Genomic DNA, 27927 nt, shown 5'->3' with positions numbered 1-27927 from the left:
AGAGTTTTGTTTGGATAACTTTGGATTTTTGTGTGGTGTGTCTTTAATAACGCAGACTTCTCTGAAGGACAGATTTTCTGCAACTAATACTCAATATTTAACAACCTGATTGCAGGTTCAAAAAATAAAGTCATCCACGAGGATTTTTTTTTTTTTTTTTTTTACTGTACCTGCAGCATGCAAAAATTTCCAGGCCAGGGATCAAATCTACAACACAACAGTGACCTGAGCCACAGCATTGACAATGACAGATCCTTAACCGCAGAGACTACCAGGGAATCCTGGCCATGAGGATTTTTCAGTTTGCAAGATCCAGAGTAAAGATTCCTTTTTCCTTCCCTTTGTTTTTCACTGAAAAAAAAGGAAGGGTATTAGAAGCTATAACACAGAGGAACAGATATGAGCATACCGAAGAGGCTATGGGGCTGGGTAAGCAGATCAGAAAAGAGACAGGAGACTGTGTGTGTTGAGGAACGTGTGTTGGCCATGGAGCATCAGCAGATGGATTAAATTATGTTCCACATACTTGCACTTAGAAAGCAGGTGGGCAGGTGGTACGTAATACCTAATTCATTTTAGAAATAGTTGTATAAACAAATATGTTGGGAGACATAAAATTCTGCCTCTACTTTTCAAATGAAACTCTCGAAATCATTCCAGGGAAGTGGGCTGTTGGAATAAAAAAGAAAAAATATGTAGTTTGTTGAGCTCTCACTTTGTGCCAAGCACTTTACATAAATAAGAGTCCAGAAATGTGAAATTATTTAGAATGGATGTAAACATATGTAGGTCTGTGCTGATGAAATATCTCTATTTATCATGTAGCGTATTACTAGTGTCAATATTTATGTACGTATTGATTCAAATCTCTAAAAATAGTTTTAGAAGTGTCCTCTCCTCTTTGTCATTATAGTATTACTATCAGAGGCATTGGAAATTTCTATATGGTCTTATCCTTAATGGGATTCTGCAGTTGATGACCTAACCTCAGATTTCATGTTCAAAGATGTTTATTCAGAATTCTCTGGTCATTTCTTTTATGGGTGAAGAAACCCAGGGCAGACATTGTGAGGGTTTATTTAAGGGACCTATCTGAAAATAACAAAACAAGAGTATGAGAGCTTTTGCCAGATCTCTGGTCTTCTTTACAGCCTCTTAATGTACACAATGTCTTCATATCATATTCAAATGTGAACATTTATATGCTGAATAGGCACATTAGAAAATCTCTAGAGTCCCTGTTCCCAAAAACATTGATATTCCTTGTTGATTTTATAGGAAAAAGTGCAAAATGAAACTCTGCACCATTGCATTCTAGCATTTTCTGGGAATAGGAAGAAAGTGGTCGGAGTTCCCATGTGGCTCAGTGGAAATGAATCTGACTAGTTCGTATCCATGAGGATGCAGGTTCGATCCCTGGCCTCCTTAAGTGGGTTGGGGATCTGGCATTGCTCTGAGCTGTGGTGTAGGTTGTACATATGACTCAGATCTGGCGTTTCTGTGGCTGTGGCGTAGGCCAGCAGCTACAGCTTTGATTCGACCCCTAGCCTGGGAACCCCCATATGCCACGGGTGCAGCCCTAAAAAGACCCCCCCCCAAAAAAAAGTGGTCATTATACATCATCAATTTTTATATGGCTAAATAAAGATAATATGAGTTCATTCATTCATTCCACAAATACGTTTAGCTGGTTTTATTCTGTAAAGGACAAAGTAGCTAAAATATGTATCAGAAAAAGATTCTGACAGCACAAAAAATAAAAGAGATGTTATCCATAAATCTCCTTTCCAGAGGGAACTCTCTTACCATATTGGTCCTTTTACTTCCAATCTCCATTTCTTCCATTTTATTTTTTCTAACATTGGATCTTATTGTACATACTTATTTGGGTTCATATTTCAGACAGTTAATCTTTTTTTTTTTCACACAATGCAAAGTATTTTCCCACACCATGAAGAATTTTTATTGGCTGCATGGGATTCCATTTCATGTATGCTGTAATTTATTATGTTATTGAAGCACTGAAGTCATTTCTATTTTTTTTTCTTATAAACAATATTGCATCTGAGAACCTTAAATGTAAAGCTTTGGAAATATTTGCATCTGTTTCCTGAAAGTGAATTCTTCGAAGTGGATTTGTTGCATTAAGGAGTGCATACAGGAGTTCCCTTCATGGCTCAGCAGAAACGAATCTGACCAGTATCATGAGGATGCAGGTTCGATCCCTGGCCTCTCTCAGCAGGTTAAGGATCCAGCATTGCTGTGAGCTGTGGTGTAGGTCACAGACATGGCTCGGATATGGCATTGCTGTGGCTGTGGCATAGACCAGCGGCTATTTGGACCCCTAGCCTGGGAACCTCCATATGTTGCAGGTGGGGCCCCAAAAAGACCAAAAAAAAAAAAAGATTGCATGCATATTTAAAGCTTTAGATACAGCTTGACAAATAACTCATCAGCAGTGTATGAGCTATAACTTTTGTTTTCATTTACTAGTTTAATCAGTAAAAATGGGATATCATTGATAAATTCATTTAAAATATTTTTTCAAAGGAAAAGATGATTTCAACAATTATTTAGTACCTACTCTGTGAATAGCCTGGGCAAGAGAAGTAAAGTTGATAAAGTCAATTACACTAACCATCAAGAATTTTCCAACCTGGAGTTCCCGTCGTGGCGCAGTGGTTAACGAATCCGACTAGGAACCATGAGGTTGCGGGTTCGGTCCCTGCCCTTGCTCAGTGGGTTGGCGATCCGGCGTTGCTGTGAGCTGTGGTGTAGGTTGCAGACGCGGCTCGGATCCCGCGTTGCTGTGGCTCTGGCGTAGGCCGGTGGCTACAGCTCCGATTCGACCTCTGGCCTGGGAACCTCCATATGCCGAGGGAGCGGCCCAAGAAATAGCAACAACAACAACAAAAGACAAAAGACAAAAAAAAAAAAAGAATTTTCCAACCTTCTACAGATGTGCATACATATGTGTATGTATACGTAGATGAATGTAACCCATTGTATAAGTGCCCCAAGGGTTGTAAGATGGAAGGTGTTTGGAACATTGAACCAAAGATTGATTGATTAGAGTAGGGAGGTTTGGGTGGCTATTTGGGCCTTGAAAGATGAACAGTACATCACAGTAGAGAGGCAGACCAGCTGTCTCCCCAGACAGGGAAGCAGCCCAAGCCAAGGCCTTGATGAGGAAAGTGCTGTACAACAAAATTGAAGCAACATTTGTAAATCAACTATATTTTAATTTAAAAAATAAATAAAAATAAAGGTAATGGGACCAAAAAAGGAAAGTCCTGGATTACCAATTCATTCTGAAGAAGCTGAAACACAGGATGTTTAGCATTAAAACTGAAAAGATCTAGTGCATATTTGATGTGTCCTCAAAATCTAGTGTTACTCAGGAAGTTCCTGTCATGGCTCAGCGGTAATGAACCTGACTAGGATCCATGAGGTTGTGGGTTTGATCCCTGGCCTCACTCAGTGGGTTAAGGATCCAGTGTTGCCATGAACTGTGGTGTAAGTTGCAGACACAGCTTGGATCTGGCATTACTGTGACTGTGGCATAGGCTGGCTACAGCTCCAATATGACCTCTAGCCTGGGAACTTCAATAGGCTTCAGGTATAGCCCTAAAAAGACAAAAACAAAACCAAGCAAAACTAGTGTTACTCAGCAAGAACAATGTGCTGTTCCTGTTGAATGGTTTGTCACCTTCGGAAAATACTCATTTTTTTTTTCAGGTACTGAGTAATGTGGTATATTATGTATTCTTGGCTTTTAGGTGGGTCCGTTTGTCTAAAATCACTCCACAAGTTTATATCCAGCTACTGAAGTAAGACATCTTAGGCCTGACCAAGCTAATTAAGTCCTAGCTTTTATAGCCCACCAAATACTTACCCTGGGAATTATATTTTTAATTAGATTGTTAAATGCAAACAATTTTCTAAAACCATGTCATAATGTCAGACTATGTCATAATGCAGCATTATTTGTATAAAGATTAGAAATAACTTAAATCTATCAATAGGGATTAGTTAAATATGTTGTAACACTCCGTAGAATACTATGCATCCCTTAAAAATAACTTAGCTCTCAGTATTTGAACATAGGAAGATGACAGTGACATATTGGTGAGTGAAAAGGTAAATTGTGAAATAATCCCATTATTTACAAAAAAAAAAAAAAACCCTTCTATCTGTTTACACTTGTACATAAAATGCATGAAAAATTCTAGAAGGCTGCATACCCAAAGTTAATAGTGTAACCATTGTTTGAGAGTAGAGGTGAAGGTTTAGTGGAACTTCCCTACTGCATTGAACAACATCCAGGAACATCACAGAACATGCACTGTCCAATACGACAGGGCTCTGCTTCTTACTTGTGAATTGTGGTAGTTAGAATGGTATCTTATAACTTCCAATAGCGGATTTACATTTATGAGTCAGACTGAGCACATTTTGTATGTCTTTGGGTCACTTATCTTCCTTTGCCTGAAAAAATACTCTAGTACCCTTTTTTGTTTTGTTTTGTTTTGTTTTGTTTTGTTTTGTTTTGTTTTAGAAATTGAGTGGTTCCTCTTTCCCTTGAGTAATTGTTTAAATCAAGGTTTAATTTACTTACCGTTTACTTAAGAATTTCCAAAGTGGTCTCGAATACATTTTGTTTTATTATTTTTTTAATTATTATTATTATTATTATTGTCTTTGGAATTTTAGGGCCGCACCCACAGCATATGGAGATTCCCAGGCTAGGGGTCTAATCGGAGCTGTAGCTACCAGCCTACGCCACAGCCACAGCCACAGCAATGCCAGATCTGAGCCACATCTGCAACCTACACCACAGCTCATGGCAACGCCAGATCCTTCACCCATTGAGCAAGGCCAGGGATCAAACCTGCAACCTCATGGTTCCTAGTCAGATTCATTTCCACTGTACCACTATGGGAAGTCCTCAAATATATTTTAATGTCTAGATAAGGTTCTATGAACATAATGGTTGAAGATTCAAAGACTATTTTTTCTTGGTCCACTGTTATTTCATTCCATGTAGCAAGTGCATAAGAACCTTGACACAGCCTCCTGGCTTACTGGCTCTCTGACCTTGATAAGTTAATAACGTTATGTTTCATTGTCCTCCTTACAGCTCATGTTATGTTGTATGTCCCTGTAACAGCAGTCCCCACCTCATAAGTGATGATGAAATAAGCTCTTGGAACAGTACCCAACCATAGCAACCAACCCTAACCCTAACCCTCCATTAATTTTTTTCCTTTTATTTATTTTCAATGAGCTAAAGAAAAATCCATTGGTTCTGTTTCCTCTTCCCCAACTTTTCCCTTGAATTTGCTGAAGTATATTATTTTTGTCACAAGCAACCCATTATCCTAAGAAAAATCTCTTAATCCTCTGCTATGAAGTTTCAGAATTCTGATGTACTAGTAGTATTACCATGATTATCTTTAAGCATCAGCAACTCTATGTTGTACATGATTTTAAAATATATTTTAAATCTCAGTAATCTCAGTCATATTAGCTGGGTGGCAATAAGAAAAATGTTCCTAAATGGTTTTTACAAGTTAAGGCAGTTCCAAATGTAATGTCTGGGCATTTACAGAAGCTTCTGTTACTTACCTGTTAGGGTTCTGTGTTGTAAAGTTACCATATTATGATGAATCTGTCCTGCTGAGGCAACTAGGTTCTTTTGCAGTTGCTCGTAATAACTTCTACTTTCTTACATGTGATGCTCCTTAGAAGCCTTGAATCTGGGCTGCCCCAGTTTCCCTCCTGACAGATGTCTAGAGCCAGTGTTTTCTCCCGACCCCCTTCCATTCCTGTGAGTTCCCTGTTTTCCTTCCTTGCCCATTCAGGAGGCAGAGGCAGGAAATTCTACTTCTTCTCATTACTGTAATATTACAACATCCAAGACAGAAAAAAGTGAGCAAAGATAGCTGCTAGAGCTTCTGAACTCCTTGTGGATCTTCTGTTCCTGAGCTGCCTAGCTATAAAGCATCTCTGAGCTGAAGACAGAGATGAAGTCTCTCAGAAACTAAACTTGATTGGGGGAGGGATAAATTAGGAGGTTGGAATTAACGTATACACACTACTGGGGTTCCTGCCGTGGCACATCGGAAACGAATCCGACTAGAAACCATGAGGTTGTGGGTTCGGTCCCTGGCCTCGCTCAGTGGGTTAAAGATACGGTGTTGCCGTGAGCTGTGGTACACCACAGGTCTCAGACATGGCTCTGGCATAGGCCAGTGGCAGCAGCTCCAATTAGACCCCTATCCTGGGAACTTCCATATGCTGCGGGTGCGGCCCTAAAAAGACACACACACGAAAAAGGTATACACACTACTATATATAAGATAGAGAAGTAACAAGGACCTACTGTATACCACAGGGAAATCTACTCAGTACTCTTGTAATAACCTAGATGGAAAAAGAGTCTGAAAAAGAATGAATATATGTGTATGTATAACTGACTCAATTTGCTGTACACCTGAAACTTACACAACATTGTAAGTCAACTATACTCCAATAAAATTTTGGAAAAAGATCAGTTTGGGGAAAGAGAATAAAAGGCAAAAAATATTGTCGTTAAAAAGAGACATTCATAGTCGAACAGACCGAGAACCACCGAGCTATAGGAAGCAATCAATAAATGACTAAGGAAAGTAAAAGAGCAAAGAAACTAAACTTGACTATGAAAAATTGGTCAAAGGTCAAATTTGGAAGACGACTGACTAAGCATGAATCAAGAATCTTCAGTTAAGGAACTCCCTTTTGGCACAGTGGGTTAAGGATCCAGTGTTGTTACTACCATGATTCAGGTTGCTGCTATGGCACAGGTTCAATCCCTGGCCCAGAAACTTCCATGTGCCACAAGTGTGGTTAAAAAAAAAAGAAGAAGAAGAAGCCTCAGTTGGATTTTTGCGATATTCTCTTTCTACTAAACATAGAGTAAAACAGACTTTCTCTTACTTTCACACATACACAAGGTAAAAGCACTAAGTCAGGTGCTAAGGTGCATTTTCCTTTGTCAAATCCAGTGGGACTCAGAGTGCTGGGTGATCTGTGATGCTTTTTTAAAATTTACTCTTTATTAGAGTACAGTTGATTTATGGTGTTGAGTCAAATTTCTGCTCTACAGCATGGCGGGTGACCCAGTCATACATATGTATACATTATTTTTCTTATATCACATTTGCTGCTTTGTCTGCAGATGCAAATGCCACTGACAATGGCACCTACCATCACAGCAGCATTGTCACAGTAAGCCACTGCTGTTGGTGATGGAAAGCAGTCCCAAAGCTGGTGACGATTAAACAAGGGTCAGTATTTCTCCTTTTCCATCTGCTTTTGCTTTGATGGGTTTCATCATCTTTATTTCTTTTATTGTTACTGAGTGGTTTGGAGGAGAACAAATAAGAGTCGATGCTATGCTTCCCAGAGTTCATTCAGCACCAGTATGACTTGTCTCATTCCAGGCTGTATCTCCTGAGCCTCTCAGCTCTCGTTCCTTAAGCAGTGCTATAGATTTTCTCTCCACTTCTGCAGCTAGGCTATTTTATGTCAGCAAAGATGAAGTGGCTCTTTGTTTATTTGCCTGGTTCCCCTTTCAACCCCTTTACGATGAAAGATACAACCTAGCAGGAAAGGGATGTTTCTTGTTCATTCTTCCCAGAGTTGCTTTCTAACCCCTTTGTGAAGATAGTTGGATGTTTCTTACATAAGATGGTTCCAGAGGAGGAATATCCATTATTAAGAGGCCATTTGTGAGATATGATACAATATGAAGATTTCCATTTTGTCCTCTCCTCCATGGATGCTAAAATGCCTTATTATTTCTGCCAAATATTTGTTGAAGAACCAATTCCCATAGCAGTGATAGCCATTTTATGACTTCTTCTGAGCTACAGAAAATAGTATTAAGAATGCCAAGAAGAATAGCTCTGGTGAGAAGGGGGCAGGATGGATTATGGTGAAATACATTGAGAATTGCTAGGCTAAGTGAATTTAAACACATTTTTGCATAGGTCCTTGAAATACACTGAGAATGTCTGAGAAGAGGAGAGACACGAGCATTTCCTGATCATACTTGACCCCAGGATCTATTGTCCATTGGACCTACCATATCTTTTAGCATTCCTGGAAATGCAGTTTGGGAAATGCTCAATCATTTGGTAGGAGGTAAAAGAGCTAATCTAAAATCAGAGGTATAGGATTTGTTGATCTTTATTAACATCCCTTTGCAGCCAATGGGAAACATGTACTTTTCTGCTCTTTACCTCTTGATGAGATAGAAACAGTAGACTGGGAAACGGGAGGGAACTGGGGCCAGGGGGCCAGGAATGAGTACATGGGGTAGAGGGCGGGGTGTGTTTCCTGTGCCATGGTTAGTGCTCACCACTGAGGCACCCAAGTGCCTTAAATAGCAGTGGTTAAACAAACAAGCAAACAAACAAAATCCAGAGTTCACCTAAAAAGTCAGTAAGTATCTGGAAATCTGTACCTAGGAACCGTTATCTACATTGCAGTTCTTGGGGATAACTAAATTGATGCTTTCAACTTTATATGGAAGTGAAGATGGGTGGGTGGGAGGGAGGGGGGACAAAGACAGAATATATGTGGAAACTCCTCACCAGGAGACCAGCCTTTTGGAAGTGGCCCTAAACCCCTCAATAGCTGGAATTTTTTAAAAATATACAATTAAGTACGACTTCCATTAATTCCAGAAGAACAAAGGAAATGGAAAAGACTTGGGGTTACAAGGGGGGAGTGGGGAGGAAGTGGAATGGAAAGCAGGTTTGGGGTTCGAAGATGAAACTATTACATTTAGAATGGATAAGCAATTAGGTCCTGCTATACCACACAGGGAACTATATCCAGTCTCTTGGGATAGAACATGATGGAAGATAGTATGAGAGAAAATATATATATGTATAACCGGGTGACTATGCTGTACAGCAGAAATTGACACAACACTGTAAATCATCTATACTCTAATAAAATTTCAAAAAAAGAAATAAGCGGAGTTCCCATTGTGGTGCAATGGAAATGAATCCGACTAGGAACCATGAGGATATGGGTTCGATCCCTGGCCTTGCTCAGTGGGTTAAGGATCCAGCATTGCCATGAGCTGCTGTATAGGTTGCAGACTCGGCTTGGATCCTGCATTGCTATGCCTATGGTGTAGGCCGACAGCTGTAGCTCCAGTTAGACTTCTAGCCTGGGAACCTCCACATGCCGCAGGTGTGGCCCTAAAAAGAAAAAAAAAAATCATCTTCCTGAATTCCATATCAATCATACAGTTGCTTTTTAAAAGTATAATTATTGCTTCAATATGTATCACCAAAAATAAAAAATACCCACCAGATGTTGTATTTTTATTTTATTTGTTGTTAAAATACTTAATAAACATTATCATCCTGTCTCTTTTTTAAAAAAGAAAAAAAAAATTGATTTCTTTTTAAAAAAAAAGTTTCCAGAGCTAAGAATCTTGGAAATCTTAGCTCACCTTTGTGGGTTCCAAAGTTTGCGCACACATCTCTACCCTTTAAGATGTTCAGTGTGGTTATTCCCTAGACAGGCCGGTTCACACCCCAGGCACTGTCAATCCATGTTTAAAATTAACTCTTGCCACACTGGTTTGTCCTGTGGAACACTGAAGTACACAGGGTATAGCCAGCCATGGTGGTCTCCCACTGTGAGGGAAGATGCCCCATGAAATGTAGCTTGGCACCAAAGAAAGATCCCAGGTTTACTTGAATATGCAAAACTTTGGCCAAGAATATGCCAGATTTCTTTATTTAACTGCTTCCTGAAATATTTTTTCTGGGCTGAAGCAAGGAAAAAAGTAAGTAACGTTTTCAAATAGAGTTATATAAGTATAAAGAAGTATGATATGTTGAGGTATGGCTTCTCACTTTCTGGTTATACATTATTTTAACTGTGGTTATTAAAATCAGTGTCCAAAAATATATCCATAGTATACCTGCATATTTATCAGTCTGTCTACATCCCAATTGCCATATTTAATGGGTGTACAGGAGGATAAATACATGAATAGCATGCATTTAATAAAAATGTATTTTAACCAAAAAATAACAATAAACTCAATTTCCTTGAATATGCAATGTATATCAAATATATATTTACATATACATAATACACGCATATATATTGCTTATCAAAGAAGGAAACTGATTTTTATGTGTCAGCGTGTGTGTCTGTGTGTTGTGTGTGTGTGTATACATTTAAAATTCAGATGTAGGAGTTCCCATCGTGGCTCAGTGATTAACGAACCCGACTAGCGTCCATGAGGATACAGGTTCAGTCCTTGGCCTCGTTCAGTGGGTTAAGGATCTGGCGTTGCTGTGAGCTGCAGTGTAGGTTGCAGACGTGGCTCAGATCCAGCATTGCTATGGCTCTGGCATAGGCCGGCAGATACAGCTCTGATTCGACCCCTAGCCTGGGAACCTCCATATGCGGTGGTTCGGCCCTAAAAAACAAAAAATAAAATAAAAATAAAGTAAAATAAAATAAAATTCAGATGTATATGCCTTTGGCCAGAGGAGAAACTGAGTTAAAATAGAAAATTATCTAAGAGGTTAGGATAGGCCTTGACTTCTTAATCCTGAGCCCTTTTGCCCTTGGCCAAATAATTTTGGTGGAACTGTCCCAGGTGTGCCGTTGCTACCCTCTGCAGAATGAGCATCAGCCACCACATGGCAAAATTCTATGTCCTAGAAGTATCTAATTCACTATACAAAACTACTGGGAATGAAGCTCTGTTTCAAATAACCTGCTATCCTAAGCCTTGTCCAAAGCATTTAGCCCTTTTGTAATCTCCTTTTTGTCCCATGTGATTTAATTTGAACATGCCCTATTTATATTTTGTGTAATTTTATTTCCATTTGGCCAAGAGCACTATTATATTGTATTTATTATTGAATTTTATTATGTTACATATTGTCAGTTTTTAAAATGAATATGTAGCTACAAATAAGATCTCATTAAAACCCCAATGATAAGGTAGAATTTCAGGATCTGAGCACATAACTTCCCAACAGTTTTGGGGATTGTTAATATTGGTCATTGAGGATAGATTTAAGTAATGATATTTATCCAGCTAATGGATAGATCTGCAGCATCTTTGATGTCTAATTGAGGCTACATTCCCATGATCCTATAGCAGATGGTGAAAAGAGCCACCCTGTCAGCTTGTCTGTGTAATACAAAATAATATGTGACCTAGTTTACACAATGTTTTGTAACTATATGTTAGAAAATATAGTACATTTATTGTAGGTCAGAATTGTGTAGAATCTGCCCTCCAGGCTAAGACCAAAGTGAACAGGAAGAATACCCCTGGTATTCAAATGAAGTTCCCATATACATACGACTATGTATAAAATAGATAATCAACAAGGACCTACTGTATAACACAGGGAAATCTACTCGGTATTCTTTGTCTTTTGCCTTTTTAGAGCCACACCCATGGCATATGGAGGTTCCCAGGCTAGGGGTCTAATCAGAGGTATAGCTGCTAGCCTGCTCCAGAGCCACAGCAATGCCAGAAATGAGCTGTGTCTGCAACCTACACCACAGCTCACAGCAATACAGGATCTTTAACCCAATGAGCAAAACCAGGGATCAAACCTGCAACCTCATGGTACCTAGTCAGATTCGTTTCCGCTGCACCACGATGGGAACTTCCTACTCAGTATTCCTTAATAACCTATATGGGAAAAGAATCTGAAAAAAAAAATGGATGTATGTATATGTATAGCTTAATCACTTAGCAGTACACCTGAAACTAATACAACATTGTCAATTAATATAAAATAAAAAATAATTTTAAAAAGGAAAACATTTTGTAACTGGATATAGATATTAACTGACATTTTGGTGATCATTTAGCAATATATAAAATAAATGAGCCACAGGTATGAACAGTGAGGGGAATCTAGTCAATAACTACGTAATGTGTTTGAATGGTAACATGTCATGACTAAACTTTGATTATTGTAGCTTTGTAGTATAGTTTGAAGTCAGGGAGTGTGATACCTCTAGCTTGTTCTTTTTTTTCAAGATTGTTTTGGCTATTTGGGGTCTTTTGTGCCTCCATATAAATTTTAGAATTATTTGTTCTAGTTCTGTGAAGAATGTTGCAATCTGTAGATTGCCTTGAGTAGTGTGGTCATTTTAACAATATTAATTCTTCCAGTCCACTCCCAGTATCTTTCCATCTGTTTGTGTCTTCAGTTTTCTTTCATCAGTGCTTTGATTTTTGGAATACAGGTCTTTTACCTCCTTAGGTTTATTCCTAGGTATTTTGTTCTTTTTTTTTTTTTTCTCTTTTTCTTTTTACAAAAAAAAAAAAAAGCAGAAATATGGAAGTTCCCAGGCTAGGGGTCAAATAGGAGCTTCAGATGAGTTCTTTGCCACAGCCAGGGCAACACTAGATCCGAGCAGCATCTGTAACCTGTGCCACAGCTTGGGGCAATGCCGGATCCTTAACCTACTGAGAGAGGCCAAAAACCCTATGTTGGGTCCTTAATCCACTGAATCACAACAGGAACTCCTTATCTTTTTGATATGATTTTAAATGGATTGTTTTCTTGCTTTCTCTTCCTGATAGTTTGTTGTTAGTTTTTAGTGTATGGTAATGCAATAGATTTATGTATACTAATTTTGTATCCTGAAGCTTTACCCAATTCATTTATGAGTTCTCATAGTTTTTTGGTGGCATCTTTAGAATTTTCTATGTGTGGTATTATGTCATCTGTAAATAATGACAGTTTTACTTTCTTTTCAATTTGGATTCTTCTTATTTATTTTTCTTCTTTGAATGCTCTGTCTAGGGCTTCCAATATTATTTTGAGTAAGAGTGACAAGAGTGGACATTCTTGGGGTTCCCATTGTGGCTCAGCAGGTTAAGAACCTGACTAGTTTCCATGAGGATATGGGTTCAATCCCTGGCCTCGCTCAGTGGGTGAAAGATCTGGCATTACACTGAGCTGTGTGTAGGTCGCAGACATGCCGACATGCTCAGATCTGGCATTGCTTTCACTGTGGTATAGCTACAGGTTTGATTTGACCCCTAGCCTGGGAACCTCCATATGACACAGGTGTGGCCCTAAAAAGAAAAAAAGAAGAAGAAAAAAGAATGGGCATCCTTGTCTTGTTCCTGATCTGTTAAGAAGAAATGCCTTAAGCTTTTCACTATTGGGTATCATGTTGACTCTGGGCTTGTGCAATAAGATCTTTATTATGTTGAGGTGTATTCCCTCCATATCCGCTTTATTGAGAGTTTTAATCATAAATGGATATTGAATTTTGTGAAAAGTTTTTTCTGCCTCTATTAAGATGATCATATGATTTTTATTCTTCAGTGTGTTAATATGTTGTGTCACATTGGTTTATTTGTGGATATTGAACCATTCTGACATCCCTGGGACAGACAAATCCCACTCTATCATGGTATATGATCCTTTTAATGTGTTGTTGAATTCTGCTTGTTAATATTTTGTTGAGAATTTTTACATGTATATTCATCAATAATATTGGCTTATAATTTATTTTTTGAGTGATATCTCTGTCTGGTTTTGGTATCAGGGTGATGCTGACTTCTTAGAATTATTTCAGAAGCATTCTTTCCTCTGCAATTTTTTTTGAATAGTTTGAGAAGATAGATGTTAACTCTTCTCTGAAAGTTTGGTACTGTTCACCTCTGAAGCCATCTGATCTTGGACTTCTGTTTCTTGAGAGGTTTTGTTGTTGTTTTTTTTAATTACTGATTCAATTTAATTACTCATAATTTGTTCATATCTTCCCTTTCTTTTTGATGTAGTCTTGGGATATTGTACATTTCTAGGGATTTGTCCAGTTCTTCTTGGTTATCCATTTTATTGGTTTATTTAGTTGTTCATAGTCATCTCTTATGATCCTTTATATTTCTGTGGTTTCAGTTATAACTTCTCCTTTTTCATTTCTCATTTTATTGACTTGAGCCATATCTCTTTTTATTTTGTTAATCTGGCTAAAATTTTATCAATTTTGTTCATCTTTTCAAAAATCAACTCTTTGAAGATTATATAATTTTAACTAAACCATGTAAAATATGAAAAATTTCACAAAAAGGAAAAAAGCTTGATTGAGATGGAAGGATCATTTCATTATTTAATGTCTTACTAAATTGGTTTTGTATTTAAAGTGATTAAAGAAGTACCTATTGTTCCTACTGGAAGGACTACCAGTTGCCCCTCAGAAATGCCATTATTCTCTTCAGTACCCCAAACTGATTGTTTATTATTAAAGATAAGCAAGTATGTATTTCCTGACAAGCCAGTTTCATGGGCTGAAATATGCCACTGAGAAGCCAAGGCAAAGTTTATCCAATGTGGGAGCATGCTGGGAGGCCACACAGGATAGATCTTCTCTCAGAAAAGGGTTGTGGAATTCAGGGGGCACAATCTAAGTTTCACTTTGCCCCATAACAGTGTGGATGGGTGGAAGGAGGAGGCATCTGGGAGTCAGACACAAATGAGGTAAAGGTTCTGAGTCTACTTGATAAGTTAAACACCATACCAAGTGGGGTGACAAGGCACTCTCTGCCTCCATGTGACCTATTTGAAGTACAGCACTTTCTAGCAGTATTCATACAAAGAGAGAAAGTCACGCCTTTCAGCTAAGTGACACAACAAGGAAGCATGGAGTGAGTGATGGAACATGGGACATTTTTTAGGACACCTGATCCATCTCCTCCACAAGTCTATGCATTATGAAAATTTAGCAGAAGGCTCTCTTCTAGATTAAAAAACATTTAAGAGCTATAATTATCAGAGACATAGTGTGGACTTTATATCTTGATTCAAACAAACTAATTGTAGATGGGGAAATATTAAGATGGGCCATGTATAATATCATAGTAAGGAATTACTGCCAATTTTGTCGCAGTACTGGTATGGTTAGCCCTGAAAAAAAAAAACTCCCTTCTTTTTTAGAGATGCATAAAAATAATTAAGGGTGAAATCTTATGATGTTTGGAATTTCTCTTAAAGTATAGCAACAGAGAGAAGAGAGAGAAAGAAAAAAATAAAGGACAGAGAAGAATAATTTATAATTATCCTTATATAATTTTATTTTATAATTGTTGTTCTTCATCATCAGGATGTGGGAGTTATTTTACTTTCCTCTCTACTTATGTGTATGTTGGAAGATTTTGTTAAAAATTAATAAACACATTCCTATTATGTGACCTTCCAAAAATAGGTATTTGTGATTTTTCCCAAGCAAGATTGAAGGGCTAATTTTTCTACATTCCCCATTTAAGCCAAAGATTTCTTAGGAACTACGAGTAATAACTAGAATCAAACCTTTTCATCCACTCCGATAGGAAAATAAATTGATGCAACTTCCATGAAGGGCAGTTTGGCAAGGACTCCTAAAAGCACAAATACCTTTACCTGTCATTCTGACTTCCAGGAACTTATGCTATAGATATGTGCAAAAGTCTGCAATGAAATGTTCAAAGACATGCACTGCAATACTGTTTATAATAACAATGAACTGGAAGTAATTGAACATTCTATCAAGAAAAAACTGATTAAAGAAATTATGGCCAATCAGAAAATGGAATATTTAAGTATTTCTTAAAAATAATGTGGGAGATATATATCGCTGATATGGAAGTATTTTCAAGATATATGCAATTAAACAAAAAGCAGGTGCAGAGTTCCCATTGTGGTACAGTGGAAACAATCCGACTGATATCCATGAGGATACAGGTTCAATCCCTGGCATTGCTCAGTGGGTTGGGGATCCAGCATTGCCATAAGCTGTGGTATAGATTGCAGGCACAGCTCGGATCCCATGTTGCTGCAGCTGTGGCTGTGGCTGTGGCTGGCAGCTGTAGTTCCTATTCGACCCCTAACCTGGGAACTTCCATGTGCCACAAGTGCAGCCCTAAAAAAAAAAAAAAAAAAAAAAAAGTAGGTGCAGAAAACTATGAACTAATTTGGAGTTTTAAAAAAAAACAGAAGAATAGGGAGTTTCCTGGTGGCTCAGCAGGTTAAGAATCTGGCGTTTTCACCATTTCGTTTGATCCCTGGCCTGGAACTTCTATATGCCGTGGGCACAGCCAAAAAAAAAAGGGGATGCAAGAGATGGATAACAGTAGTTACATATTGGGTTTGGGATTGACAGGAGAGGAGATGTTTACTTTTCATTCTATATGTTTGAATGTTTATCATGTGCAGATGTTTTTTATTATAATAGAGAAAACATTTTAAGAAAAAAATTAAGAATCATATGAGCATTATTAGGAAGGTGATTCTGCTAGTGGGAAATTTATAAATGTTCAACTTTTTTATTTTTTTGCTTCTTATGGCCACACCTGCGTCATAGGGAGGTTCCCAGGCTAGAGGTTGAATTGGAACTGCAGCTGCCGGCCTACACCACAGCCACAGCGATGAGGAATCCAAGCTGTGTCTGTGATCTGCATGACAGCTCACGGCAACACAGATCCTTAACCCACTGAGCAAGGCCAGGGATAGAACCTTCATCTTCATGGATACTAGTCAGACTCGTTTCCACTGAGCTATTACGGGAACTCCAGAATGTACAACTTTTAAATGCTGTTAAATTAGTGTTTTCAGGTAATGAGAATAATTATTCCTTCCATATTACTGATAAACTATACAAAATTGTATGAAATTCTGCTCATAAGTACTCTTGAAGCACTTCAAGTGATGTTATATAAAAGATGAAATTTCGAGCACAAGTTATAGCTGAGAAAACACTGGAGAAATATTTCACTTTATCTACATGGAACTGAAATTGGCTTCACATATGCATTAGCCTTCTGCATCTAAAAATAAGACTTCGTGTTGGAGGCATCTACTGTGCTCCAAGTACTTTTTCATTGAATATTCACAGTGCCCTCGCAGGGGTGGGTGGTATCAGTTCCAACTTTCATAGGAAGAAACTGAGGCTGGCAATATTAATCAGTTTGTTCAAAGTCACACAAATAGGGAGTCAGATGCCAAGGCAATTCACTCAGCTTGCTCTGCTACGCGGTCTTCTTTATTTGGGGGAAAAAAATAAAAGGAACCTATGAAAATCATCGGGCCTTTTGTTCTTGCCTTTACTTATTTCTTGTTGTCAGTAAATGTGCCTTTCTAACCTTGTCTTCTGTCCTAGGAGGAGGTACTTAACAGAAGGCATAACAGGGGTCTGAGATTATGAATAGATTATTAGCTGAATCTTCAGTGAAATCGAGAATTAACAGCTCAGTGTTTTTTCCCCCCCAGATATTGTAGATGCTTTATCAGATCCAAAGAAATTTCTTTCCATTACGGAAAAGAGAGCAGACCAAATGAGAGCTATGGGCATTGAAACCGTAAGTAGCAATGGTCCCTTAAAGACAGCCAAGTTGGGGGCATTTGGTGGTCTAACCAAATGGTTGATTATGAGAGCAAGACAAAGTAATAAATTGGTAGAACAAGTTCAGAAATGGTTTTTGACACAATGGAATATTACTCAGCCATTAAAAGGAACAAAATACCAGCATTTTTAGCAACATGGATGGACCTAGAAATTATCATACTAAGTAAAGTCAGCCATACAATGAGACACCAACATCAAATGCTTTCACTGACATGTGGAAATTGAAAAAAGGACAGACTGAACTTCTTTACAGAACAGATGCTGACTCACAGACATTGAAAAACTTATGGTCTCCGGAGGAGACAGTTTGGGGGGTGGGGGGATGTGCTTGGGCTGTGGGATGAAATCCTGTGAAATCAGATTGTTATGATCATTATACAGCTACAGATGTGATAAATTCATTTGAGTAATTAAAAAATGGAAAAAAAAGAAATGGTTTTTGAAACTGGACGTATCAATTAAACAAAATAGTTTTCAAAGGTCTATTGGAGTGTAGCATATTTAATCAAATGTGACCCACTTCATGACTGTGGCATAACACACACCTGAGGACCCTTGCCCAGTTGTTAGACATGAAATGGAAAACATCCATGCTGCTTTTAGGAACATTTAAAATAGAGGATGCTTTTGTAATTCACTGAAATGCCAGATAACCTAATTCAGTGAATTAATGAAATTGGCGATTACTATGGTTTATTTTTTACTAGTCTTGAAACCAGTGCACAGTTGTGGTGTTTGTTTCTTTGTTTTTAAACCTCTCTTTCCACACTCCTTAGTTTAGAATGGAAACAATAATCTCTCCAGTAGCTGAAAAAAGCGAAGGTATACTCTGCTTGTAAAGGAGCTGCATCTTATTTCCTTGGCTTCATCCTTTACTGTCAAGCCTGAGGAAACCATATAATTTTACCTCTTCAAGGCAAAGGTCTGTTTAGAGAGTAGAGGCTAGGATGAAGAAGAAGAGGAGTTGATGGTACAGACTTGATTGAGTAGACAGGAGAATGTAGAAGTCATTTGACCTCAAGGTGGCATTTGTTTGGGTCAGTATTAACATTTCTGTTCCAGAGTGATATCGCTGATGTGCCCAGTGACACGTCGAAGAATGACAAGAAAGGGAAAGCCAACACGGCCAAAGCCAACGTAACCCCTCAGAGCAGCTCTGAGCTCAGGCCGTCCACCACGGCCGCCCTGGGGGCTGGCCTGGAGGCTAAAAAAGGTAAAAGAGAGTTGTTTGGACTCCTTGTCTGTTCTGGCAGTTTTAGAATCTTTTATGCAGGTCTTCAGAACTTTGCCAAGTTTCATGGGTCCTTAAAACTCAAAAGAAATATATTTTCTTGTGGGTTGGACGAATTACTTAATTTCCTTAAGTGATTCACAGGCAGTCAGGATATGTGTTTTATGGGCTAGATCCCTGTACCTTAGGTGCACTGTGTGTATAATATCCATATGTAAATGGGGGCAGTGGGGGCAGCTCTTGGCCTTTGTAAACAATGGAAATTGACAAGAAGCCAGACAGGGAAATTCAGGCAAGGCTTTAGTGGAGCCAGATTGCTGGGCAGGGGGGAGGGGGGACAACAACAAACAACAGGTTCCCTTGCTTGCTAGGAGGTGGGGGCCGAAAGTTGTTTCGGTATATGGGGTGAGGGTAGGGTTGGGTGCAGGGGTAGGACAGAGGGGTGATGTGCAGAAGGCCTGCATAGAACCCTGCTTTTGCTCGTGGTGCTTCAGAAGCAGCAGTTGGGTTTTTAGGGGTTTTGGGTCTCCTTGCCCAAAGTTTGCTCCAACTACACATGTCTGCAGTTATTTTTAGTCCCTTTTAGTTTCTTTGTATTTTGTTCCTCGAGGAGATGTTTGTCGAGGTGCAAGCAGTGTAGCCACTGCAGCAAAGGGTCCCAGGTCCCAGCCTGTCTCACATAGACTTAGAAATGTTTAAATGCAGTGTCCTTTACGAAAAAAATGCCCACAGCGTGAACTTAGCTAATTCATCCTCTCTCTCCTCCAGATACTACCACAGGTTTGGGGCAGTGGGCTCATGAACAGCAGAATCATGATTGTTCTCTGACATTCCTGGATTCTCTTAGCGATAATTCAGCATCCATGATTATTAATTGGTACACTTATCAGATGGCATTTGAAGGCCAATTCTTTGTGGTTACCTATAGATGAAACGAAAGATAAAAAGTGTCATCACAAAGAATTATGTGTCCCATGTACTGATATTCAGCCAGTACATGGGACACTGTACTGATTATTTAACGTTGACTTCCATTTTTATTGTCCAGGGATCCATTCTGATTGTATGGTTCCCATCCCATACTGATAATTAAATATTTTAAATATCCTCCTTGGCCATGAATCATTTACTAAACTTGTTCTTCTTACTTTAATAAGAATTTCTCTTTTACCTAATGGTTTTCTACTCAGTGTGTATAGAGATATACATATATACCACTTATATGTGAATTCAGTATCCTTGGTGTAAGAAAATCAAGTTGTTTGTGTACTTAAATACACACAATGCTCCAATTTAAGATAAGAATGACAGACTTGCCCAAACCAAAGCAGCATAGTAATTTAGCAGGAAACTCAATGTGCATTGGGCTTTGTGGAACAAATTAGGAAATGAGATGGCATAGAAGTAGCCCAAGTTGTACTTTGCCTGCAGCTGTATGTCTGTTCCTCCCTGGAAAGAATGTGGAACAAGGTAATGACACAGAATTTGGGCATTCTGTCCAGCACTAATCATTCATAACATCAGCCTCTTAGACAGAGATAGAGTGGAAAATTGGAGAGTTTTTGTTGTGTTAAAGTTCTTGTTCCATGCCCACCAGCACGTAAAGACATTAGTAATTATAATGAGCTAAGTGGCTTCAAAAAGCAGTGTGACCCACTAAAAGAGGACAGAAGTGATCCCAGTTCTAGAAGAAATCACGTTTGTGTTTAGAACCGTCTCACTCCTGCTTCCAAATGAGGCAGCACAGGAAGGAGCCACTGGAAGAGCACTCTCACTTGCCCTGGTCCCCTCAGCAGATGCAATGAGGAAGAGGCTCTACAGGCAGTTTCATTTTGACCTTTTGTTCAGGAGACACGGAAGCCTCCTCTAGGTGACAATACTCAATTCTACAAGAAATGCCTTCATACCTCCAGGGGCCTCAGCCAGGCAGTTCATGATGGCTGACCACTCAGAAACGGGAGGGAGAGGACCCTTCCATCCAGGACTCAGGAGATACTCAAAGATGAGATCTTACCTGAGCTGGACCTTGAAACTTAGGTCTGATATGAACAGGAAGAAAAGGTGGAGGAACCCAGGAGGAGGCCATATAGGAAGTACCCAAGGCAGAACGGTGAGTTCTGATCTGGAAAGCATCTGGGACCACCTGAGAAGGCAACGGGAAATGACAATCAGAGGATTTTTTAAGAAGATGAATACGGTTTGGGCAGAGTATTATTTAAAAGGAGGGACTAGACACTAAGGGTCAGTTAAGAATTGGAGTGTTTGTCCCTCTATTATAATACTTATCACATATTGATATTACATATTCACATTAGGTTAATATAACGTGTTAACCTGAGAAAGAGGTTATTTCGGCAAGACCACACATACCTCCATCATCCAATGCCTCTCTGAGACCATGCCTAGTGGAGATCTAGAGCCTCTCTCTTAGGAAGTAAATGACTAGTGAATGAACACCCCACAGTAATGATGAGGAGGGCCTGGATTAGGAGAAAAGTGCTTGGAGGGAAAAGAAGAATGGAAGTAAGTTGGTGGCTTGAATATGGGTCTTAGGGGAAAGGAGGTAACTCAGAGACTTCAAGGACAGGTCACAGAGAGAGATGGTGCCACTGAGTGAAGAGAAGTCAAGAGGAGGAACCACTTTGGGTAAGATGATTCTGATCCTGGACATCATTGCTCTTGACCATACATCTGGGCAGAAACATGCAACAGCAAAGCTGTGGAAGATCAGGAAAAGGGAGAGAGAGAGAAAGAGCAGGAACGTGAGAATGCTTAGAAAGATATCAGGAATGGAAACAAAGAAAAACAAAGAGATTTATGTCATAAGAAGAATGAGTTTGGGGAAGGTATGGTAGACAATGCTGAGAAGTAAAGATTGCACAGTTACTGTTGAATAATGTAATCATGTCCCCCAATCCTGTGTGTTTCATTTTGTAGAAGAGAGAAAAGACCCAGAAATATGGAGCTCTTAGCAATGCTAGGATAAACTCCCCTGTCCTTCGGTAAAGGAGGGAATGAGCTTGTGATGTCAGACCTGAGAGATCAGGGAGTAGCCGCATGATTCCTTGACAGGCCTATCATAAAATGTTATAGATCAGAAGACTGACCTCTCTCAGCCATGACTGTCCTTTTTTCTAGCCTTACCACCCTCACACTGGATACGTACCTTCTTGAAATGAATAAACCTGAAAAACAAGAGCCTGGAATTTGATGACTACCTTTTGTAAATATATCTAGCCTTTGGGATTCTAATGGAAATCAATTACAGTACAGAAGGCACATTCATCTTATTTGCTTAAAATGAAAGTCAGCAGTCAAACAGGACATGTTTGGGGATTTGCCTACAACTGTTGTTGCCATGACAACACCTGGCCTAGCATCACTCTGATAACAGGATGACTTAGTATATTACTCTGGGTCCTCATGACAGCATCCTGTTACACAATGGTTTGATTTCATTAGCTTCATTATTTTCTATATGGTAAAGGCATTCAGGGGCTCAGTAGCATATCAATTAAATGCTAAAATTAAATTTAGTAAAAGAAAGGCACTGTAAAAGTATTTTGTCCTCTGATGATGATTAAGCTGGGAATAGAGTTGGTAGTTAGTGGACTGATAGGATATGTCTTCACATACAAAGATTTAAAAAGTAACTGTGATAGATGCTATTATGCCTGGTCAGATTGCCTTTATGGGGTTGGTGCCCCAATTCCCCAGCTGCTCAGAGTCCTGGCTGACTACAAATCACAGCTGCACTTTTCTCCCTACAGTCGCCCTCAGATCATAGGAGTTCTTTTGTCTGGAAATGTCTGGAAGGATTTGTAAAACCTCTGACATCCTTAGCTGAGTAATACGGGGTTACAAAATTCTAGCATCCTTGCCTCCATGTAGAACAACACTGAAGGGTCATTCATGAGCTGATTCTAAAGAGCTTCCTGTAGGATCAGGCTGAGGCTGTATTTCAGCTAGAAATACACTCAAGCTTCTTCCTCTGCCCTATTCTGCTTCTCTCATCTCCTTAGGGATTTCTCCTGAGAGCCTTCCTTCAATAAATCACATGTACATGAATCCCCTTCTCAGGCTGTGCTTACAGGGAATCTGACCTAAGACAAGAAGCATTTCAGTTGTCTATTTAATTGCTGTAACAGGAAATTAAGATGTTTATTTAGATGAGATTTCAAAACTGGGAATCTAATATTGTTACCAAATCCAAACTCATCCTGCTCGCCACACAACAGGCCAATAAATTGGAACAAGGAATAATGACTTTATTTGAAAAGCCAGCAGATGGAGACGATGACAGACTGATGTTCTAGAGAACCGGTTTTTCCCCAGTCAGAATTCAGACTTCTTTTATGCTAAAAAGGAGAGGAGGGGGCGGTTGGTTGTTAGAAACTTCTTGGTGCAGAAATCCTTTGTTCTTGCAGCTGTCTAGGTAGGTCAGGTCACAATGTTCCTGTAAACCTCCAACAAGACAAGTGTTATTTTCTGTTCTGCAACTTTTTATCTCTGTGAATGGAAAAGTGTTGTACTCTTAAAGGTCGGAGCCCTGAGCATAGCTATGTTATATATTTCAGGCTATAGGCAACGTTCTTAAAGCAAAAGCAACAGAACACAAAAGTTTAAAGTACAAGAAACAGATCCAATATGGAGTCAGATGTGTTCTTCCGGATTACAATATGATTACTTATTCTCTCTAATTTTTAATATACATAGTGACTTTTTGTTTCAGGTATTGAACTGATCCCTCAAGTGAGGATAGAAGATTTAAAGCAAATGAAGGTAAAATTGCTAGTCATTTTGCCAGCATTCTTATGCTCTGCCTATTGGTGAAATTGATGTCTTTATGTTTCTCACCAATGGTTTTCATTGCAGTAGTACCACACAAAACTAATTTTGAATCCTTGTTTTTTTCCACAGGCTTACTTGAAGCATTTAAAGAAACAACAGAAGGAGCTCAGTTCTTTAAAAAAGAAACATGCAAAGGTACAGTGTTTTGTGTGTGCAAGCAATATGCACGTGTACTTATGTTTGCTGGTTTGAGTGTTTTTTTCCTTTTAGCTCTCTGATGAAAACCTCAACCTATGATGTGGCCCAAAACACTATTTAGAAACTGATACCAGCAAAGTAAGCAGCAGCCCTTCATTTTAATGGATTAGAAATGAAATTTAAAAATAGAATCCATTTGGGAATGGTTGCCACGGATTTGTGATTTGCCTTTCTAATGGTTATTTCAAAAGCACAGCAAACCTTTGCTTCTTTCAACATTTTGTAATAATACAACTTTAAACTAGCAGGTCATGACTAGTTGACTGCTGAAAAACAGCTCATAGTCTTAACTTCTAGGTACTGAAATTCCCTGGGTGGCTAGCAGATAGTATGCCACAAGATACGTGGAGGGAGATGCTGGCCAGCTCCAATCTTCCCACCCAGGGCAAGAGACCTCCTATCACTTTTCCCCCCGTTATATAAATTCTGCTTGGTGGCCTACTTCTGAAATATATTTGTTGTTCTTTCTTACCCATAAAAAGAGGTCTTTTGACAATGATCCTGAGAAATTATGAGTTAGTTGCAAGTTTAAAAGAAGAGCAGGGCGTGGCATCAGGAATTCTCACATAGGTTGAAAAACTTCACAGCACTTGTTAGTCCGTGTGCCCGACGCATTGTGAGGTCAAACAAACCAAAATGTTGGAGTTTGGAATGGAGAAAGGATTATTGCAGGGACATGCAAGGAGACCTGTGGCTCATGCCCTCAAAATATCCCGAACTCCCTGAACCAAAACTGCAAAGCATTTTTAAAAGCAAAGTGAGGGAGGGCCGTGGTTGGTTGGTGCAAACTTTTTGGTACAGAAATCCTTTGTTCTTATAGCTGCCCACAGAAGTCAGGTCATGATGTTCCTGTAACCCTTGAACCAGATACAATTATGCTTCAGAGGGGAGATAAAGCAGAGGATATGGGAGAAGGACCTTTGGTGGGAAGGCCCCATAGGGTCCTGCTCAGTTCCACAGTCAGATACCATCTTGCTTTCAAGTCTCCCCTCACCCCTCACAGGGAAAGGAGAAAAATGTGATGTCTCTTTCCTTCCTAAGATGTCTCACAACAGTTCCTGCTGCTGGAAGGGTAAATATGCCCTCCTCAATTAAGGGTAGGAGGGCAAGAGAAATAATACCATTTACAGCAATGTGGATGGACCTAGAGATTATCATACTAAGTGAAGTAAGTCAGACAGAGAGGGACGGATATCATATGATACTCCTTATATGTGAAATCTAATAAAAACAACACAGAAGAACTTACTTACAAAACAAAAATATACTCAAAGATTTCAGAATCAAAGGGGAGGAGTTCCCATTGTGGCTCAGCAGTAATGAACCTGACTAGTATCCATGAGGACAAAGGTTTGATCTCTTGCCTCGATCACTGGGCTAAGGATCCAGCACTGCTGTAACCTGTGGTGTAGGTCACAGATGTGGCTTGGCCCTGCATTGCTGTGGCTGTGACATAGGCCTGGAGCTATAGCTCCAATTTGATCCCTAGCCTGGGAACTTCCATATGCTGTGGGTGTAGCCCTAAAAAGCAAAAAAAAAAAAAAAACAACAAGCAAACAAACAAAAAACAAAAAAAATTGGGGGGGGAACATTGGGAAAGGGATAAAATTAGGGGGTTGGGATTAACATATACTTACTACTGTATATAAGATAGATAACCAACAAGGACCTATATATAGAACAAGGAACTCTACTCGATACTCTGTCATAAGCTATATTGGAAAAGAATCTGAAAAAGTGGATATATGTATATGTATAACTGATTCACTTTGGTGTACACCTGAAACTAACACAACATCGTAAGTCAACTCCAATAAAATTAGAAAAAAAAAGAGTTCAAAAAGGCAAGAGAAACTTTATTATTTCTCAGCTTGAAAAGACTTCTGAGTTCTTTTAGGCTTCTCTTGCATTCCCACTTCTTTATTCCCTGACGCAAGCCTCAAACCAAGGCATGGTCTACAGAGCTAAACTTGAATGGTATACCTCTAAGTCACCTCCAGTAGGAAGATGCAAAGTGCGTGGCCTGGAACTCTGTCATTTCTTAAACAATTTGTGCTCCTTTGAGAAATTTGGCCCAATCTTGGCCTAGTAAGAGTCCCTATATTGTTGAATTGATGGATTCATGGATCTGCTGAATAGAGGTCACTTCCAAGGCTGCTCAAATTTCAGTTCTATTCAGTGGAATTCCTTTCATTGCCCACATTGCTACTGAATCCAAGCTCATTCAGCTCGCCACACAACAGGACAGTAAATCAGGAGACACGTATGGTTAAGGCAAGGAACAATAACTTTTAATCAGAAAGCTAGCAGACTGAGAAGATGGCAAACTAAAAAAACCCATCTCTCCTCAGTCAGAATTCAGGCTCCTTTTATACAAGAAAGGGGAGGAGGAATGGTTAGTTGTTGCAAACGTCTTGGTACAGAAATCCTTTGTTCTTGTAGTTGCCCACATAGGCCAGGTTATGATGTTCTTATAAACCTTCAACAAAACAAATATTATTCTCTCTTCTGCAACTTTTTATCTAAAAATGTAATAGTCTTAAAGGTCATGGCCTTAAGAGTAGGCTATCGGGAGTTGCTGTTGTGGCTCAATGGAAATGAATCAGACTAGTATCCATGAGGATGCAGGTTCAATCCCTGGCCTCACTCAGTGGGTTAAGGATCCGGCATTGCCTTGAGTTGTGGTATAAGTTGCAGATGTGGCTCAGATCCGGCAATGCTGTGGCTGTGGCATAGGCCGGCAGCTGTAGCTCCAACAACCCCTAGCCTGGGAACATGCATATGTCATGTGTGCAGCCCTAAAAATACAAAAAAAAAAAATTATTTTATTTCATTTTGTCTTTTTGCCTTTTCCGGGGCTGCTCCCACGGCATATGGAGGTTCCCAGGCTAGGGGTCAAATCAGAGCTGTAGCCACCGGCCTATGCCAGAGCCACAGCAACCCACACCACAGCTCATGGAAACGCCGGATCGTTAACCCACTGAGCAAGGCCAGTGTGAACCCGCAACCTCATGGTTCTTAGTCGGATTCAGTAACCACTGCGCCACAATGGGAACTCAAGAAAAAAAAAAAAAAAAGTATTTTTTAAAGAGTAGTCTATCCTATATATTTTAGGCTGTAGACAGCATTCTGTTGCAGAAGGTGCAGAGCCAGGATAACTAAATACAAGTGACAGTGGACAGAGGTTAAAGGAAAAGGAAAAGGAACAGGAGTTCCTGCTGTCATGCAGTGAGTTAAGAATCCAACTATAGCAGGTCACTGCAAAGGCACAGGTTCAATCCCTGGCTCGGCAGAGTGGGTTAAGGATCCTGCATTGCCACAGCAGTGGTGTAGGTCACAGCTGCAGCTGGTATTCAACCCTGGCCTGGGAACATCCATAGGGGGAGAAAAAGGAAAGGAATAGATCTGATGTGGAATCAGATTTGTTCTTCCCTATTACAACATGGAAAACTTGCCACAGATTTTTATAAGTGTAGGACTACTGGGGACAGAGCTAAAGTGGGGATTTCAATTTTGTCGGTCATTGGTAACAACCTGGAGTGTGAAAAGGAAGAGAAAAGGAAATGTGAATGCACCTTTAATGACTTTGGTTATCAGGGATGGAGTTGGTACCCACATGGCAAGGAATCATTCACCAGATTTTCCTTCCATTTAAATGAGATCTCTGTCATTGAGATAGGCATAGGCATCTCAATAGACTTCGGCCTACTTGGACACTTACATTTTGGCCTCACAGTCATTTAATATTTCCTTGAGGCATGACCAGGAAATATACCGTGTTTGATAATAATAACAATAATATACCATCTAAAATTTTTACATGCAAAGTATTTTCCAGATTCTGTGCTCTGCATTTTACATTTATTACCTCATTTTATACTCTCTACCTTCTAAGGCAAATTCTGAGTCCCTGTTTTGCACATGTGGAAGTTAAGATCAGGGAGGTTATGCAGTTTAACTAATGCCCTGCATTAGAGAGCAGCAGAGCCAATATTTAAACCCAAATTGTCTCAAGTTTCCAATCCATATTCTTACTGCTTTATTCTGTGGAGGCTATCGGATGCTTCAGTAGATAAGCAAGTTCCCTCACTGCATGAAAGGCAGTGGCAGCATATGGAGCATTAGGTAAATCTCCATCTAGTTTGGATCGTGTAAAATACACTAGTTAACCTGCACAGCTGCCAAGAAGGGATGTTTCT

The 27927-nt window shown here is 39.4% G+C and overlaps 1 protein-coding gene across 7 annotated transcripts in view; it reads left to right on the top strand.

Moving 5' to 3' along the window:
- Window positions 1-27927, top strand: part of PLCB4 (phospholipase C beta 4) — a 485858-nt gene that overhangs the window by 423210 nt on the left and 34721 nt on the right. For all 7 annotated transcript variants that reach the window (XM_047771687.1, XM_047771685.1, XM_047771688.1 and 4 more), the window contains 4 exons: window positions 17313-17401; window positions 18511-18661; window positions 23412-23461; window positions 23600-23665. In XM_047771687.1, coding sequence (XP_047627643.1) covers window positions 17313-17401; window positions 18511-18661; window positions 23412-23461; window positions 23600-23665 — 356 coding nt within the window. The remainder of the gene's footprint in view (window positions 1-17312; window positions 17402-18510; window positions 18662-23411; window positions 23462-23599; window positions 23666-27927) is intronic.

Source organism: Phacochoerus africanus, chromosome 3 (genome assembly GCF_016906955.1).
Source record: "Phacochoerus africanus isolate WHEZ1 chromosome 3, ROS_Pafr_v1, whole genome shotgun sequence".
Taxonomy (NCBI): domain Eukaryota; kingdom Metazoa; phylum Chordata; class Mammalia; order Artiodactyla; family Suidae; genus Phacochoerus; species Phacochoerus africanus.
Note: the sequence above shows the minus strand (reverse complement) of the source record. Positions and strands in the feature narration are given on the sequence as shown.